The sequence below is a fragment of the Hakea prostrata genome, chromosome 9, assembly GCF_041222555.1.
Source record: "Hakea prostrata isolate BN-2017 chromosome 9, UWA_Hpros_2, whole genome shotgun sequence".
Classification (NCBI taxonomy): Eukaryota; Viridiplantae; Streptophyta; class Magnoliopsida; order Proteales; family Proteaceae; genus Hakea; species Hakea prostrata.
In genome coordinates this window covers 58,438,675-58,455,849 of record NC_142608.1, presented here as the reverse complement: position 1 = coordinate 58,455,849, position 17,175 = coordinate 58,438,675, and the positions used below count along the sequence as shown (strand labels likewise).

At 35.5% G+C, this 17,175-nt stretch overlaps 2 protein-coding genes across 4 annotated transcripts in view; both read left to right on the top strand.

The window, feature by feature from the left end:
• The first annotated feature begins 1,798 nt into the window (after positions 1-1,798).
• LOC149005761 (toMV resistant protein Tm-2 netted virescent-like) overlaps positions 1,799-17,175 on the top strand; it is a 58,674-nt gene continuing 43,297 nt past the window's right edge. Inside the window, exons 1-3 of one of the 3 annotated variants that reach the window (XM_089135575.1) lie at positions 1,799-2,078; positions 4,163-6,881; positions 7,518-8,259. In XM_089135575.1, coding sequence (XP_088991701.1) covers positions 4,294-6,876 — 2,583 coding nt within the window. In that variant the 5' untranslated portion in view covers positions 1,799-2,078; positions 4,163-4,293 and the 3' untranslated portion in view covers positions 6,877-6,881; positions 7,518-8,259. Of the gene's footprint in view, positions 2,079-4,162; positions 6,882-7,517; positions 8,260-17,175 lie in introns of those variants that run through there. The other 2 variants (XM_089135574.1, XM_089135572.1) reach the window with 2 other exon arrangements.
• LOC149005764 (uncharacterized) lies at positions 9,634-10,692 on the top strand. The gene is made up of 2 exons (XM_089135990.1): positions 9,634-9,835; positions 9,947-10,692. Exons 1-2 carry the CDS (start codon positions 9,634-9,636, stop codon positions 10,690-10,692), a joined length of 948 nt encoding a protein of 315 aa, XP_088992116.1.

Here is a 17,175-nt window from a genome sequence, read left to right as displayed (position 1 = left end):
AATGATACGGTACGATATGAAGCAAAATGTCTCTTAAAATCACCCGACCGATATTATACCAATACGCGATACTTTAAACCTTGAATATCAGAACCCACAAAACAGAATTCTGCAAAGACATTCTATGACACAGATGTTGTGCATCTTCTATGGAGTCTTTCTCAGCATAAAGCTTGACAAAAGAAAATAATTCATATGTTGTAATATCGATATGCTTGTTATTTGTTCGTTGAAAGAATTGACTGAATTCAGTTTTTGAAAAAAAATTTGGGGTAAAATTCGATTTTTGAAACTTGAGATTGCTTAACATTGAAGGTAGCAATGAAACTATTCTATTAACGTCACTGTGTTTTTTTTTGGTAAAACATGAATATAATTTTGACATAGTAAATTTATTTTTTTATTCTACAATCAATTAGAAAAAAGTTACTAATACATTTTTTTTGTTCATGACCAAAAGTGAATTCTTATTTCCATTTCTTTTAAATAGTCAAAATAGAGAATAATAATTGATACTGAAAAGGCCTTCAGACTATAAACTAGCCAACTGCGCTTGCACTCAAAAAGTGGATAAGACTAAGTATCGTGCTTGCCAACAGCAACAGCTTCAGAGTCACGGAGTCGGTAACAAAGTTGATTGCCCTTGACATTTACACCATCATAAAACTAATAAAACATTATGAATACAAAAAAATGCTGAGATTTCACTATTAACAATACTTAGTTGGTTACAAAAGCAATCCATATATCAAAATAAAATGAACAAAATAGAAACTTAGTCAGAGAAGAATAACAATAAGAAGGTTCCAACTGGCCTACTTGGTAGTCTGTGTAAGAGAATTATTGGATTTTGATTAAAACCCAGAAGATGTAAAATCACTGCTTTAGTTAGTTTTGTAAAACTGACCTTAGTTTTATCACTCTGTTCTTACCTAAGTTTTCTTGTATTTTAAAATTGCTAAAAAAAAGGTAAATAAAAATTATGTCAAGAGGGCGAAACTTTCAAACGAAGCCCAAAAAAACTGTGATAGGGACAAAAGATAGAAACAAAAATATAAAAGTAAATAGATAAATAAAGGATAGCGTCGTGTAATTAAAGAAAGATTTTTTATTTTTTATTTAGAGGTAAATAATTGAAGAAAGATAGGGGAAGTGGAAGTACCTGACCTCCCCCAGGTGAAAAGTTAAATGATATTTTCTTATTTCCTTTTTATTCTCTTTGTTTAAGTAGACTTGCAAGCCTTACACAATAGCAAAAAGAGGAGAGGAAGAAACCACTTGCAAGTCTATCCAAATTGGATTTGAGCTCTCACGTAGGTTAGTTGTGTAGGTCTATAAAAAGGGCTTGAGGAGTTGGGTTCAAGCAGATGAGAATGGGAAGCTCAATGAGTGATGTATAGACAGAACCAGCTGCATCCTTTGCTTGCTAAGTTATACTTTTATTTATGATTTTCGTTTCTGTTGGCGCAACAAGGTGATGGTATAACACTCACAAAAACAGTTGTATATGATTCTCACAAGAAAGAGATTTAAAAAAACAATATAATGTAAAATCACTTTTCTGATTAAGATAAAGAAGGTTTACATATATAAAGTGCTACAGTACTTTTCTCTCCTCCATTAACTCTCTCGCTTAATCTCTAATTACATACACGTTCTGCTCGCGTGTATTACAAGGTGTTTCAACACCCTTTTTTTTTTCTTCTCTTACTCTCCTTCTCTCTCCTTCCACTAACTCTCTTTCTTCTTTATGTTACATTTTCATACTACCAGTCCCTATTCTATTTATAAAGAGAAAACAGTCGGTTTATTTGAACCGGCTCTGAATTTTCCTCAAGGTTCTGCAATTTTCTTGAAATATCTGTATAATTCTGAAATCTTTTTAAGTTTCTTATACTTTCTTTTAATTTGCCGACCTTCCAAGTCGGTGTTTGAATTCAACAGTTTCTCCCCGTTCTGTACGCACGCAATCTCTTATTCAGTGCTTAATGAACAGCAAATTTTGTGGAGTTGAGTTCATGTTGATCCTTCAAACCACTGGATGAACATGGCTTGGCAATAATCCTAAACATCATCAGGTAGTATACCTAATCATCTTATTACTCTTTCATATATATGATTCATCTCTTGTTAGATTTTCCTATGCTATATCATTTGTTATTTTAAGATGCGATCATGGAAACACTGTGATTGTGTTGTTCTGTTAATACAGATGCATATATAATCTTCTTTTACTTGACTCGACGAACGATTAAACCAGTTTTGCAAACTGTATTTTTTTTCTTTTGGTAAACAAGCTTTATTCTTGTTTAATCTTATGGTTCGAAATCTCACAACATAATCTCAGTTTGTTTAGAAGATCTTTTGCCTTTTCTTTAGAAAGTCTGGTTTCTTTTCTTGAGAGAAAAAGTAGCTTGTTTTGCAGATGATGATAAAACTATGAGTCAACAAAGAAGTGGTAGTAGTATTTTTTTTTATTTTTTTTATTTGTGAGAGTTATTTGGTCATGTAGTTCAGTATATGCATGTAATAACATTTACTGAATGAGATTTTTTTTTGTATTTATTTGAAGTTTAGCAGTAATTTTGTGGGATCCTATATCTTTGGGCACAGTATTCTTTTTTCAACCAACTTTTTAAGCTGATATAGATTTTCTTCTCTTTTTATTTAGTGGATACGATTGTGTTCCCCTTCCTAAATACAACAATTTACTTCTCTCTTCTACTTCTCTCTTAGTTTGATGTTGTATCTTGCAAGTCCCTGCCTTTACTTCTCTCTTCTACTTCTCTCTTAGTTTGATGTTGTATCTTGCAAGTCCCTGCCACAAATAGTCCAGTCAGATTGATAGATCAATTAACTTGCTCAAATCGAGTGATCTGATGTGATTTGATGCCCTTTTAAGCATTAAATGTTTGAAAGCCTAAATTTCCTTTTTCCTCTTTCCTATCTCTTGGTAGTGATTTTTCAGCTCCCAATATACTTAGATCCATAATAAAAATTATTATCATTTTTTATAGATAATCCGTCTATGATATGATTTTGGCATTTAAAAGAAAAGAATTTTTTTTTTTGATATTTTAGATGTTTATAATTTTGATTTTTTTTAATGATTTTTGGTCCAACAAAATCTAAAAGTGATCTCTTTCTTGCTTATCATGGGATTACAAAAACTATTCTTTTTCTACTTTTTTTTTTTTTTTTCCAACTTTGTTTGATGAGGTTTGGTGCTTATATGCAGTACTAGAATATGTGTTATACGATTCTAGAAATCCAACCTTTACACCTCTTTAACTCTTATTATCTTTTACATTTCTCCTCTTATCTCCTTGATATCAAACATTTTATCGGCAAATCAGGTTTTGACCATAAAAAATTGCTCAAGTTGAGTTAGTATTTTAAAAACCTAGTCAAAAGTCGTAAAAACTACATCTTGGGTAAAAGAATTAGGAGACATGTCATACATCACTAGAGTTAAATAAGACTCAATGCTTTTATACAAAACAAAATAAACTCAATGAGTCTGATAGTTTTTAGAACACAACAAAATCAAATAATTTAGTAATTTGCTCGAGGAAAATAATAGACTACACTTTGAAATAATACAAAATCCTCGACTCCTTCACTCCCTTCTTTTGTTCTATGATAAAAATTCAAAATCTATTAATATGTGATTCTTTTATTATTATTTTTTTTTTCAAGTTTTACTAATTTATGCGTATTTATTATAGTAAACACTTTTACCAGATTTGACCACACAAAGGGAGTCTTTGGTATTATTTTGTATTTATGCTTTTGACCTGTTTATGAATAATTAATTATTATAATAGATTGTGTGAGTGATAAATAGTTTTCATTTGGTTACTATTAGATTATATAACATGAAATATGTTTGGTACCATTGGGTGAATAATATATTACGTATCATCATTTTTGTTTTGAATTGATTTTGGTTTTTCTTGTAAAGTATATATCAACTCTAGTTTTGGTTTTGGCTCTCTTTTATTAGTTGAGCTAGTTTTTTTGGTGGTAATTGGCCTTGTGGGGGGAGAGAACTAGTTGGGTTTTTTTTGTTTTTGGCGGGGGTGGTGGTTTATGTGAAGTTGAAAAATTATTGTCCAAGATGTTAAAACTTTCCTAATACTGTCTGTCCTAACACTTGCAGGTGCAGATGGTTAAATTTCTCCTGTAAATAGCATTATCTTGTAATGTGATCCACAAGATGTGGGGATTGCCTTGATGTTGAAGGGTGCTTGTTAAGCTTTGATTGCAGTTCAGTATCAGAGAGTGCTGGAAATGGACCTAAGTGTTGTTGCGAATCTGGTGACCAATATTACCCAGCTTCTAGCGAATGAGGTAAATTTCCTTCAAGGAACGGATGGAGATGTTAGACTTCTCAATGTTGACCTAAAGCAAATGGAAACCTTTTTGAAGGATTCCGAGGGAAAGCGCAAGAACCACCAGAGTGTGATGGATCTGGTGGCTCAAATCAGAGAAGCTGCTTACGAAGCTGAGGACATTGTGGACGAGTATGTCTTCAACGTCGCCAAGCAAAATAGAAAAGGCAAGGTGGCGAAATTCTTCGGTATCTTCAACAAGGCAAAGAGGCTGCATAAAGTCCGTGAGAAGATAAAGGATCTCAATGTTGTAATTGAAAAAATATACAAAGAAAAGGACACGTACGGCATCGAAGAAGGGGAGGGCAATATCGATGGAGATGTAGAGACAAGGATTTTGCGGGTGCAGCAAATGCGGCAAGAAGTAGAGGAAAATGATGTGGTTGGTTTTGCTGATGTAGAAGCTGAATTGGTGAATCAGCTCATCAAAGGTACAAATGATTTGGATGTTATCTCAATCTCCGGAATGGGGGGATTAGGTAAAACAACAATTGCAAAGAAAGTCTATAAAGATGGTTTTGTGAGAGATCGATTCAGATGCCATGCTTGGGTTAGCGTTTCTCAGAAATTTAATGAGAAAGAGTTGCTTCAGGGAATCGTCAAGGGAGTCACAAAGTACGAAGCAGATGAGCTCGAAAAGATGAATGTAGAAGAATTGAAGAAAGAGCTGACGAAGCAATTGTCTGATGTCAGGTATTTAATTGTGCTTGATGACATATGGACTACTAATCACTGGGATCGCATAAAAGTTCTTCTCCCAAAAAACCAGATGGGAAGTCGAATTTTCATTACAACTCGACATGCCGAGGTTGCTCGTCACACTAGCGGTAAGGATCCCTTTAAGCTTCGATTTCTGAGACCGGAAGAAAGTTGGGAACTGTTCACGAAGAAGGTTTTCCGAGGAAGGAGCTGCCCGAACGATTTAATATCTCCAGCAAAAGATATTTTGAAAATATGTGGAGGTTTGCCACTAGCAATAGTGGTTTCAGCTGGTATTCTTGCAAAGAAACCTCAGGATCCATCTGTATGGGCAGATATGGCTGCAACTATGCCTGTGCATTTAGAACAGGATGCCACATGCAAGGAAATATTGAGTTTGAGTTACGAGGTTTTGCCCTCTTACCTTCAACCTTGTTTTCTCTACTTTGGCCTATTTCCTGAAGATCACAAGATACCTGCAACGCAGCTGATCCAACTATGGATCGCCGAAGGGTTTATAAAACATGAGGATATGGAAAATATTACAAAGGAACGTGTTGCCAAGACCTACTTGCAGGATCTCATCGACCGGAGCTTGGTCCAACTAGAGGAAAGGAGTTCAAATGGTGGTGTGAAAAATTGTCGTGTACATGATCTTATACGTGATCTTTGCCGTGATTTGTCTGGGCCGGACAGATTCCTTGCATATCACACACGCATTCAATCTGAGCGATTCAAACCGAGACGGCTGTCCATTCATTGTAGTCGCCAAAACTACGTACTTGAAGCCGATTCATCCATGACTTGTCAGGTACGAAGCCTACTTTGTTTCAAGGAAGACAGCAAAAAATTTGCTGAAGAACATTGGGATGGACTTTTCAAACGCTTCAAATTGCTTAGGGTATTGGATCTCGGGGAAGGTGACGTGCATAGGGTCCCAGGGAAGGTTGAAAAACTGATTCTGTTGAAGTATCTGAAAATCAAAACTAATAAGGTTGCTGGTGTTCCACCGTCCATATGCACCCTTTACAACCTCCAAACTCTTGACCTAAGAAGGACCCGAATAAGCAACTTACCAGAAGGGATTTGGAAAATGCAACAACTGAGGCATCTCTACTTAGATGGGCCAAGTGGACTACCCAAAAAAAACGATACAAACAGGTGTCTAACCAATCTCCAAACTCTCTGTTACATATTACAGGATCTAACTGGACAAGTGAAGATTAAGGAGATGGCACCTAATTTGAGAAAATTGGGTTTGTATCGCTACAAGAGTTCCTCAGATGATGAAGATTCTATCTTTAGTCTACCTTACCTTGAAAATCTGAAGTTTGCAAGTAGATGCATCTTTGATGAGTCGATCGAGCTGCCAAAATCCATCAAGAAGATCAGCATGAAGGCGACCAACCTTCCACCCAAAACAGTCAAGGTGTTTCAAAGTCTATCTACTCTTCAGATATTAAAGCTAGACGAGGTAACTTTCAATGATAATGTATTGGTCTTCGAAGAAGGTTCATTTCAAAGGCTGCAGGTATTCAAAATTGAAAATTCAAATTTAGTGGGTTGGAAGCTAAAAGCAGGAGCAGCGCCTAATCTTAAGAGGGTGGTCATCAGCAAATGTCTTGGTTTAAAAATGATTCCTGAGCAATTGTGGGAACGGTCTGAACTCCAAAAACTTGAATTGTTGTGGCTTCGTGAAACAATCACAAAGGAAATTGACAGAACCAAGAATAGCAAGGTGGAGGTCGTGATCTATCCTAGTATCGCAGGGTCTCAGGCTTAAAGCTGGTAAGTCTCTAGTTCATTCTTGCATGCTCTTGTTTATTTATTGGTTTTGTTTTCTTTGTCTGGTATCAGATACCCTAATTCTTCCTGTTCAAGTACTTGCGTTTTCATGTTGAAGACGCTGCATTGCATAGTTTTAAGGCTGAAATGAGTTTTGGTTCCAGTCTCTTTGGATGCAAAATATTATAATGAACAACGTATAGAAAATAAGATTGCAAACACGGGTTTGAAAAAAATAGATTTATTTGTAGATTTTAATAAAATTTATTTCTCAATAGATTTGTGAAGTCATTAAATAATTATGTAGTTTGAAAAATAGATTATTTTTTATATTAGGATAATTATATTGTTCGATGTATTATTGTTTAATTACTACTTTATTCTTTATACTTTTTCATATGATCTTTTTAGCAAAAGAAAAAAAGAAAGTGTAAACAAATATCAAATAAGACTCGATTATATATTTGAATTATGTCATGTTACATAGGTAGAGTTGTCCTTTGTTAACACTAAGAAGATTAATTAAGTTGATAATTATAGTGATATCAATTATTTCGATGAATCATGATTATCATGTGGTAGATAACTTTACTCCCATCTGCCATTCTAGTAAAGTTTGACTACCTCTGTCTTTTACAGATGTTTAAACTTGGGGTTGAGGGTGGAGAAAGTTGGATCAACATTTTCCATGACAGGGATGGCGTCAATAAATGTGCTCATTTGACAGCTCTTTCCACCACATTCTTTGTCATGGAAGCTCAACTGGCTTTTTTTTTTTTTCTTCCTATTATCTATATTCTCAGAATAATTTGAATTTTAAATTTCAATATGCGAGAATGAGCGTTTGTGTGTTAGAGTTAGTGTCAATTTGAGTGGCCATTGTGATTGTGAGAGTGAGTGTTAAAGTGTCAGCATGAGCGAGTGGTTTTTGTGATCTCTATCCTCCTCATTGTTCCTTAATGTTGTTGAGACTTATATAGTTTTATGCAAATTTTTTATTGTAATATTTATGCTGCTTGTCTAACTATGAAGGGCTTCTAAATTTTTATGCAATGGATGATATTTTTTAATACATTGTGCACTAAACTAGAGATTAATTCTACCTTTAATTGATGAGACTAACTTTTTTAGTGCTTCATCCAATGTAACATATCCAAGTGTTGACTTGATGGTAGCAATGAGCACTACAAGGTACATCTTATTGCAAAGAGTTACATACAAATTGAGGGTATTGACTATCATTATATGTTTGCTCCTGTTGCTTCGACAATCTTACCTTAATGTTGTCGTTCACCTTCTCAAGTACCTAAAGACCACCCCTAGGCAATATTCACTTTCCTGCCATCACTAGTAACTCTAATTAGGCTAGTTGCCTAATTACCCGTTATTCCACCACAGGTTATTGTTTTTTGATGGTGATAGTTTAATTTTTAGTTGACTAAGAAGCAGCATACTCACTTTGGGGCAGATGGCCACCCTGAAAAATTGGATCATATTTTTATAATCCTTCTTGTTTGAATTTCTATTTGTTTAGATCAACTTTTTTTGTTATACATTTCTGAAACAATGGAGAAAAGAACTCTAATTTTGATAAGTACATTGCTTACCTTAATGGGTAAGTCTTATGTATATATTTATAAATAAACTTGAAAAATATGGCTGTTATACAAGAGTCATTTACAACAAAATTTAGTTGAGATAATATTCAAATTTAAAAACTTGAATTCAATTTTTGAATTCAAAGACTAACAGATATGTTATGGTCTTTCATCCCCCCTCAAACTCTGCATTGGTAGGTGCAAGAGTTTGTCTCTGTGTTTGAAGAAACCTTGTGATGTTAAGCCCTTAGTAAACACATTTACAATTTGATCCTGAACAAAGTGGACTTTTAGGGTGTTGTTTTGAGCCAAGTCTTGACAAAATGGTAGTCCACTTCTATATGTTTTTGTGCGAGCGTGTAGCACTGGATTTGCAGCCATTTGTGTTGCAGACATATTATCACAATAAATTTTCATTCTTCTTGGAAGTTGTACTTACAAATCATGTAGAACATAAGAAAGCCATAGTAACTTAGATGTTGTGATGGCAAGGGATTTGTACTCAGCTTCTGTAGTTGATCTAGATATTGTAGGTTGTTTCTTGAAAGATCGTGATAATAAATTATCCCCAAGAAAAGTGCAAAACCTACTAGTTGAACGGCGTGTGTCTGGACATCCTGCCCAATCTGCATCAGTGTAAGCAGATATGAAAGAAAGTTGGGTTAGTTTCAAGAGTACACCAGCACCAATTGTATGCTTGACATACGTTTTGTTTCTTGTAGATGATCTTTTGTGTGAGATTGCATGAACTGACACACTTGATTGACTGCATAGGAGATAACTGCTCTAGTGATCGTCAGATATTGTACGGCTCCTATTGATTGTATGTATGGTATTGGATCAGGTAGGGGGTAACCTGTTGTTGATGATAACTTTGTTCCAACTATAATTCGTGTTGTGCATGGCTTTGAAGTCTGCATTCCTAAAGACTTTAATAGATCGAAGGAGTATTTACTTTGAGTTAGTAAAAGACCATCTGAACTTCGATTAGCCTCAATTCCCAAGAAGTAATGCAGGTGTCCCAAATCTATCATTGCAAATTCTTTGCTCAGGCTTTGAATAACCTCTTGAATTGCAGCTTCATTGGCTCCTGTCAATATTATATCATCTACATAAAGAGCAATACTATCATTGTACCTTTGGCTTCGTGTGTAAACATGGAAGAAGATCTTCAACCTTCTTCCTCTCGTGCTTTGGGTAGGGTGAGAGTGAATGAGATGGTCTGGAAGAACATTTGGACATGCCATGCTGCACCGAAAATCAAAAATATGTCGTGGAGAGCGTGCGCAAGGGCTTTACCTGCAGCTAAGGAGCTTTCCAAGAGGATTGATAACTTTGATCCCTGTTGCAGTAGATGTGGTAAGATGGAGTCGATCAATCACATACTACTAGATTGTGATTTTGCCTAAAGATCTTGGTTTGCTTCTCCACTGGCTTTCTCTCCTCCCTCGAATCCGTCAGTGTGTGCAGCAATTCAATGTTGGAAGCAGAGTTTGCCACCTGATAAACAACGATTCAAGGAGCTCTCTTCTCTCATTGCGTATATGTGCTGGCGGCTTTGGATTGCTCGGAATGATCTGATCTTCAAAGGTTTGCAGTGGTCACCAGAGCAAGTTGCAGAGAAGGCTGTGAAAGACGCCGACGAGTTTGCTAGGGTTTTCGTTGATCGGGGTAGATCTGAGGAGACAACTCAAGTGGGTTTCGAATCTAACTCTACGACCTGTTGGACCTGTCCTCAGTTGGGCTTCATTAAAATTAATGTGGATGCAGCCCTAAATGGTGAAGGCAGTGGACTGGGCATCGTGTGTAGGGACTCTATGGGTAGGCCCATTAAAGGAGTAATGATTCCGGCCTGGTTTGAATCTACTCTTGAAGGTGAAATTTTGGCGTTAAGAGAGGGCATCTTAATTGCTGTTGGGGAGGGGTTTTGTAATGTCCTGATGGAATCAGATTCGTTGGAAGCCATTAAGTTCGTGACTATGAAGGAGTTGATTCCAGTGGACATCCAAAACTTAGTCTGGGATGTTGTGACTTTAGCTTCTCGACTTCAAAATGTGTCTTTTCTTCATGTTAATAGGGAGTGTAATGCAGTAGTTGACTTCCTTGTTGGTAAGGCTGTGTCCGTAGCGTGCCGGACTCTTTGGCCTCTTGTGGATCCTTGGTTTCTCGATTTTTGTAATCTTGATGCCTTGCGTGAGTCACGCGTTAATATATAAACCCTTTTCTACCCCCAAAAAGAAAAATCACCACCAGCAGTCTAAACATTAAGAAAGAAAGGATTATTCAAACTAAGATTTGGGTCTTCTGGATGTATCCTAATCGAACTTTTCATTTAGGGATTGAGACCAGTAATTATCTACCTCTGAAGTCTCCAATGTAGCTGATACACATACCAAGTGATCAACAACCTTATACAACTATTTATTGTATAATTAATCTAACTACTTTCTCCCTTCCATAAAAAAAAAATGTACCATTACAGCTAATAAGCTGTAAACTCAAAGTCAATTTGTGAAGGCGACTTCTTAAATCGCAACTATATAAAATAATTAATATTAAATAGACAACTTGGCACTTAACGCAATATTACAAGTTTCTAGTTTTGATCATTTAGGTAATTTTCATTTGGAGTTTCTGAAGTTCGGTTTAAGTTACTTTTAATCCAAAAATAAATACATCTTACATTTAAATCCCCTATACTATACTGAAAGATCCAAAGAAAAACAAACCCCTTTTAAGTCTTGACGGAATCCATGGTTTTAGATTTTCTATGACCACAATGCCCCCACCTTTGATAATTTTCACCCCTTTATATTGTTTTATTATTCGAAATTCATAATATATTTTTTATGGGTAAGAAAGAAACTGGGATCGGAGGAAAAACAAAAGATTTCTATGCTTAATAGATGTGCTTAAAAACATCTCTAATTGGGTGATTGAGTCGATCCCAAAAAAGTAAAGGACCACATCCATGCTAGGGAAAGTAACTGTATTATGATGATCATATCCTAAATGAAATAAATTGTTTATGCATTAAATCTAAGAATATGCACTCACCCATTCTAATTTGTGTAAGAATTTTTAACCAACTGTTGAAAGTCAAAGTCACAAAATGGAGCTTAGCTATCATAAGGAATGGTAGATATTTATTTGGGTAAATATCACTTATCTCCCCTCTTAGCTGGACAAATAGTACTTACACCCCCTCTTAGCTGGATAATGTCACTTACCTTCCCTTTTACCTAGTAAATATATCAAACACCTCCCCTCTGTTAACTTTCTCGGTTAAATTTAACTTTTACCGTTAAATATTTTTCTAACGGAGGTAGAGATTGGGGCTGTGGGAGGTCTTTCAGCAGTTGGAGATTACGTTTCTTCCAATTGATCTCTCCGGCCAACGAGACTTTTTTCTTCCAATTGAAAGCAAAAACCGCCTTCACTTTCTTCTATTTACTGCAAAAATAAGCTTAGATTGAAGAGGGAGAGAAGGAATTGAGAGGAATAAATATTGAAAAGGGGGAAAACTTAGGTTAGATCCTTGGTTTTCCTTCATGATTTTCGTAAGAATAAACACCGAATATAAGCCAAAATAATCTCGAGTAATCGATTCTGAGAACGATCCAAGCCATCTCCACTATTGTACGTGAGAAGCCATATCTGTTTGCAAACATTGGATCTATAAAGCATGAAGTAAAAATGAAAGCTGAGTGGAGGAGTGGTTTGATTTGATTTTGACTGATAAGATGAAAAGCAGAGAATGTGTTTGCATTAATATCTGTGTCTCTAAGAGCGGCAGAGATCAATTTCTCTCTCTCTCTCTCTCTCTCTCTCTCTCTCTCTCTCTCTCTCTCTCCCTCTCTCTTTACTTTTTAACCACTAACAGCTTCGATCAATTCAGAATCCGAAGAGAAGTAGAGAAGGAGCTGAGAGATAAAATTAATGGAGTTCTGAATTTGAAGAACATGTGGATACGCTTTCACCCATTAATTTCATTTCCTAATCTAGATTAGAATTTTTGGAATTGTAGAACTAGGGATTTGGGAATCGGGTAATGAAGGAGGGTCTGATTTTGTAAATTAATAAACTTTAATCCCTTCAAATGTAAAAATAAAAAAAATTAATTAAAAGAAAAAATAAGGGCAAATTCGTCATAGATGTGATAATTTGTCCTTAAATTGACTTTTTCTATAGTACAGGGGAGGCAGATGCAAAGTTTCAATTTTTCTGGACTAAAAATGACATACACCAAACCTCAGAGGGTCCAGATGAAAATTACCCTTTTTTTAAGCACAGATACAAAATCTCATAAGAGTATGGTAATAGTTTTTTAAGTGTAGATACAAAATGATATGGTGTGGTTTTGATTTTTCTACCACAAAAAAAAAAGGGTGCGGTTTTGATTTTCAAATAGGTCAGAATACAGATCTTCTTTGATGTCCAAACTTCCTACAGCCCAAGTTCTCTATTTGAATAACATAAAAGGAGGCTATAAATAATAGGTCTCAATAGAATCATTAAGTACCGGGCATAAACCAAATCTAGGGTTGATTTTCATAGAGTTTGTCTCCTGTCCCGAATCCATCACTGAGAACTTTCCGTTGGAAAATTTTGAATCTGGGATGAAGTTTCAGCTGCCAATTTCTGTTTCAGATTCCACTTCTTAAATCCCTTACACAATGGACTGTAACTGTAAAAAGCTGCTCTGTGATGGATAGGATTCCAGATTTGTGTAGACTTTATGACCTGTGCCAATTTTCTAGTAGATCAAATTGGAAATCGAGGAAGAAAGAAGACGATGCAGGGTTTTTGTTTTTAATGAGTTATATCGGCTTGGTTTACAATTCGGTTCACTCATCTGAATCGAATTGTTTTGACATCCGGTTTAAGGGGAAAACAGTTTTAAAACTCTAAATTAAATCCAACAGTTTTAAGTTTTTCTTGTGACATGCGGCGGCCATCTAGAGCGGCGCTGGATGGCCGCTCCTTTGACGGCCGCAAAGGATTAAAACCCATCAGTTCTCATTCTTAATTTCTTGTACTTTTTTATTTTTAATGTATTTGACATCTATTTTAGAATTTAATTTATTATAAAGGATAGAAAAATCCTCAAAATTCATATGACTTTTTGTCTCATATGGATAGTGGGTGTTTTCAAGTGCTTAAATTCCCAAGGGAAAAGCGTGGGGTATAATTATTTATACACAATCTTCTTTTTTTTTTGGTAGAAAGGGGGCTTTATTAAGTCGGGACATGGGATATTAATATGCCTCAGCGAGAGTCGAAGCCACGACCTCTTCACTAAGAGGTATTGGTTTCAACCACTAGAACAGCTGTGCATTGGCTCCTTTCCCATTTTTGTATAGATTTTACTCACATTGCCATTCATGGCTTCTCTTACTCGAAACTTCTCAAACTTTGTTCCTGGCTTCTCCTTTATTCAAGATATCTCCCTTTTTATTTGTTATCTAGCAATTTCAAAAGCGTTATTGAATGTCCCCGTCAAAACTTTGTATTTCCAACAGCGGTGTTGGAGGGGGCAAGATATCTAGGGATTTAACACGAAGCGAAAGTTCGAGCGTTCAAATTCGTCAAACTGATAACATGAGGCTTCAACCCCCAAAAAATACTTCATAACATCTCTTCCTGGAGTGAAACCCTTCACATGTCCTCACAAACTCCAGAATCTTCATCTGATTCTGCTGATTCAAGATATGACATACATACATTTACTTGTTTTCATCATAATATATAACCATGTAACCTCACATCACTAATGACTCTCAATTGCCTCTTTTGCTTGTGCAGGGGTACTTCACCCACATTTGAGCACAGCTGGATGGAGTATAGGCATTTTGTGGGAAGGACAGCTAATTTTTGGTAACACAGGAAGTATTGACAGAGGAGACATTCTTGAAGCTACAATTATTGGTCTTCATATAGGAATTGATCGAACCCAATCTTCATCTATAAAGATTGCCAACATCTTGTGCAACCTACAGCAAACAGTGGACCTCTTTCAACCTATGAAGCACAAGAATTGGGCGATTGCTTATGTCCCTATTTTGGCAAGTCTGACTTCTTGTACAAGCAATATAAATATTAGTACTTTTCAGAACCCCACCCTTGAACAATGGTTCAAAACTTTAGCTTATAGGTCATCAAGTGTTTTAAAAAAATACTTGGATAACTATAGATGTGACCAATCTATGTAATTGTCCTTCTAAGTAATCTAACTTTTATTAAAAAAAAAAAACCATTAGGCTTCGTATTGAATGGAATTGTTTTACCATCGGTACTGAAAGATGCATATTGATACCTTTGCTATAATAAAGTTCAAATAATCAAAAAGTTTGGAGATAGGTGTGGCAAACCAAGCAATCGATATAATGTATTTTTCAGCTTTGGAGGAGGAAAGAGATCCAGAGTTTGCTGAGTATGAAACAAAGAAATTAGTCCTTTCAGCTTTGGAGGAAGATATCCTAAGTCTACTGAGTATGAAAAGAAGATTTTGGAATTGTAATAAATTCTTTCTCTATGGGCTGTAATAGATCACTCAAAGAAGATCCTTAAGAGCTTTTCCATGTTTCCCAATTTTTGCATACCTATTAAACATCATCAAGGTTTAAAGTATCGGTCTATATTGTATCATTTCAGTCGATACATATAGGTATTGTGAGCCTACGATACGATACAGGCCGATACATATCTAGATTTCTATTTTGTCCATATCGTCTCTTGCTATATTGGCCGATACCTGACCATACGATACGATATAGAGAGACGTTTCTTGTATAAGTAATTAAATTTTAAACAAATTCAAAATAAGCGATACATATATGATACAGGAATACGTAACATTCATATATTTTTAAAAACCATTATATTAACAGTGTGTAAATATTCTATTCGATATGTATCGTACCGATGCATAGCGATACTAACCGATACATATTGATACAATTGATACATATCGAACCTACGTATGTGAGTTTGTGACGAGTTGTAGGGTTTTGGAAGAAGGTTTTTGCTTTTACATTCTCTTCACTGTTTTGAATTTCTTCAGATATGCTAATTAATAAGAAAAGAATGTGAGATGTTGTGTTTCTGGGTTTTTTCATTCGAGTCCATTGTGACTTTCTTTTGTTCCCCTCTTCCAATTCATCTTCGTTGCTTGCACATTTTCAATCAACTTGTGCAATAATTAGGTAGCTACACTCAATTTGGTGTTCTTCTCTCTTCGCCATTAGACTATTAGAGTTACTGTTATCTTGAACTCATCCATGGTTGGCTATCAGAGTTTCAAGGTTTAATCTCAAATGTGGTTCGTTGCCCCTCTAAGATTTCACCAACTGGGGAAGCTTTCATTATCATTTCGGTGTTATGGAGTATGAGCTGCTCCTTAGTTTTGTAGGTGCTGTTAATTTTGAAGTATCTTTCTTTCCTTTTAGATTCTTATGCGTTACAAATGGTCAGTTAATTAATTAGTTGGATATTTGAGTCTGTTTGGATTAAATTATTACTCTGATACTTGTGTTATATCGGTAGAGATAATTTTCAATTGTAATCGTTCACATGCGTCCATTGCATACTTTTAGGGATATTCTGGACCTTAAAGGGTTTCTGTTTTTACATTCTCTTCCATCAATTTTCTGTTATGAAATTTGGCATCTGGGTTTAAAACTACAGACCTGCGGTTAAATGTTTTCATTTGCTCCATAAGAGTGATCATGACCACAACTTTGTAGATATAATTATTCATTCATATTTCTTTTTAAAGTTGAATGTATGACCTTAATGTTGATCATTTAGATGTAAATGGTGACAAAAGTACACAAGTAGGAGTGGAATCCTTACTTGTCTAGACCTTGTTCTTGGTCCAAATTTCCTCAACAAATAGTTGCACTGCACTGTGATAGGGGGCCATGGGGCTCTAATTGACTCAGCAGCAACTTATGGAGGCATGGTAAGAAATGAGGAGGGAAATCTTATACTGGCTTTTGCAGGGAAAAGAGAACAACTTTAATTCGGTATTAATAATGGAGATGAAAGTAATTTATGAAGGCTTAAAAATCTGCATGTTGAGAGGTCTGAAGGCTATTTCTTCCCAATCTGATTCTTAGTTGGCAATTTACATTATAAGTGAGAGGATCCAGGGGCCTTGAAAAGTCCAATCTATGAATAAGATTGAAGGCAGCTGTCCCTCATGAAAAGGAATTTGTGCATGTGTGACAGGAACAAAACTACCCAACTGACTTTATGACTGGCATTCAGCTAAGACAGGGCCAGGTAGAGCAGAAAGCAATGGAATTTTCAGGGAGCTAGAGAAGAAGCTTATTCAAAAAGATGTAGAAGCTCATGTTTAATTCAGACTATAATTGTAATTGGATTTTGTTCAGGACATTGGTTAGAAGGGACCCTCTTTTGATGGAATCTCTTTCCCCATATCTTCCCTCTTTCCAATACAAAACAATTTTAAGAAAATATTGAATGCATTAGTAAGTTCTCCATTTTGTATGTGATGTAGATTATACATTATTTATTTATAATATTTTATGCCTGTGTATTGTATTCTGTACGTGTATATCTGAAGCATTTCCACACATTTCTTGACCATCTCCACTGGTAATTTTGGCGTATCTTGAGTCTTTTTATTGCAACATTGGGAGTGCAATCATTGTTTTTAGCTATGTCTATTGTTT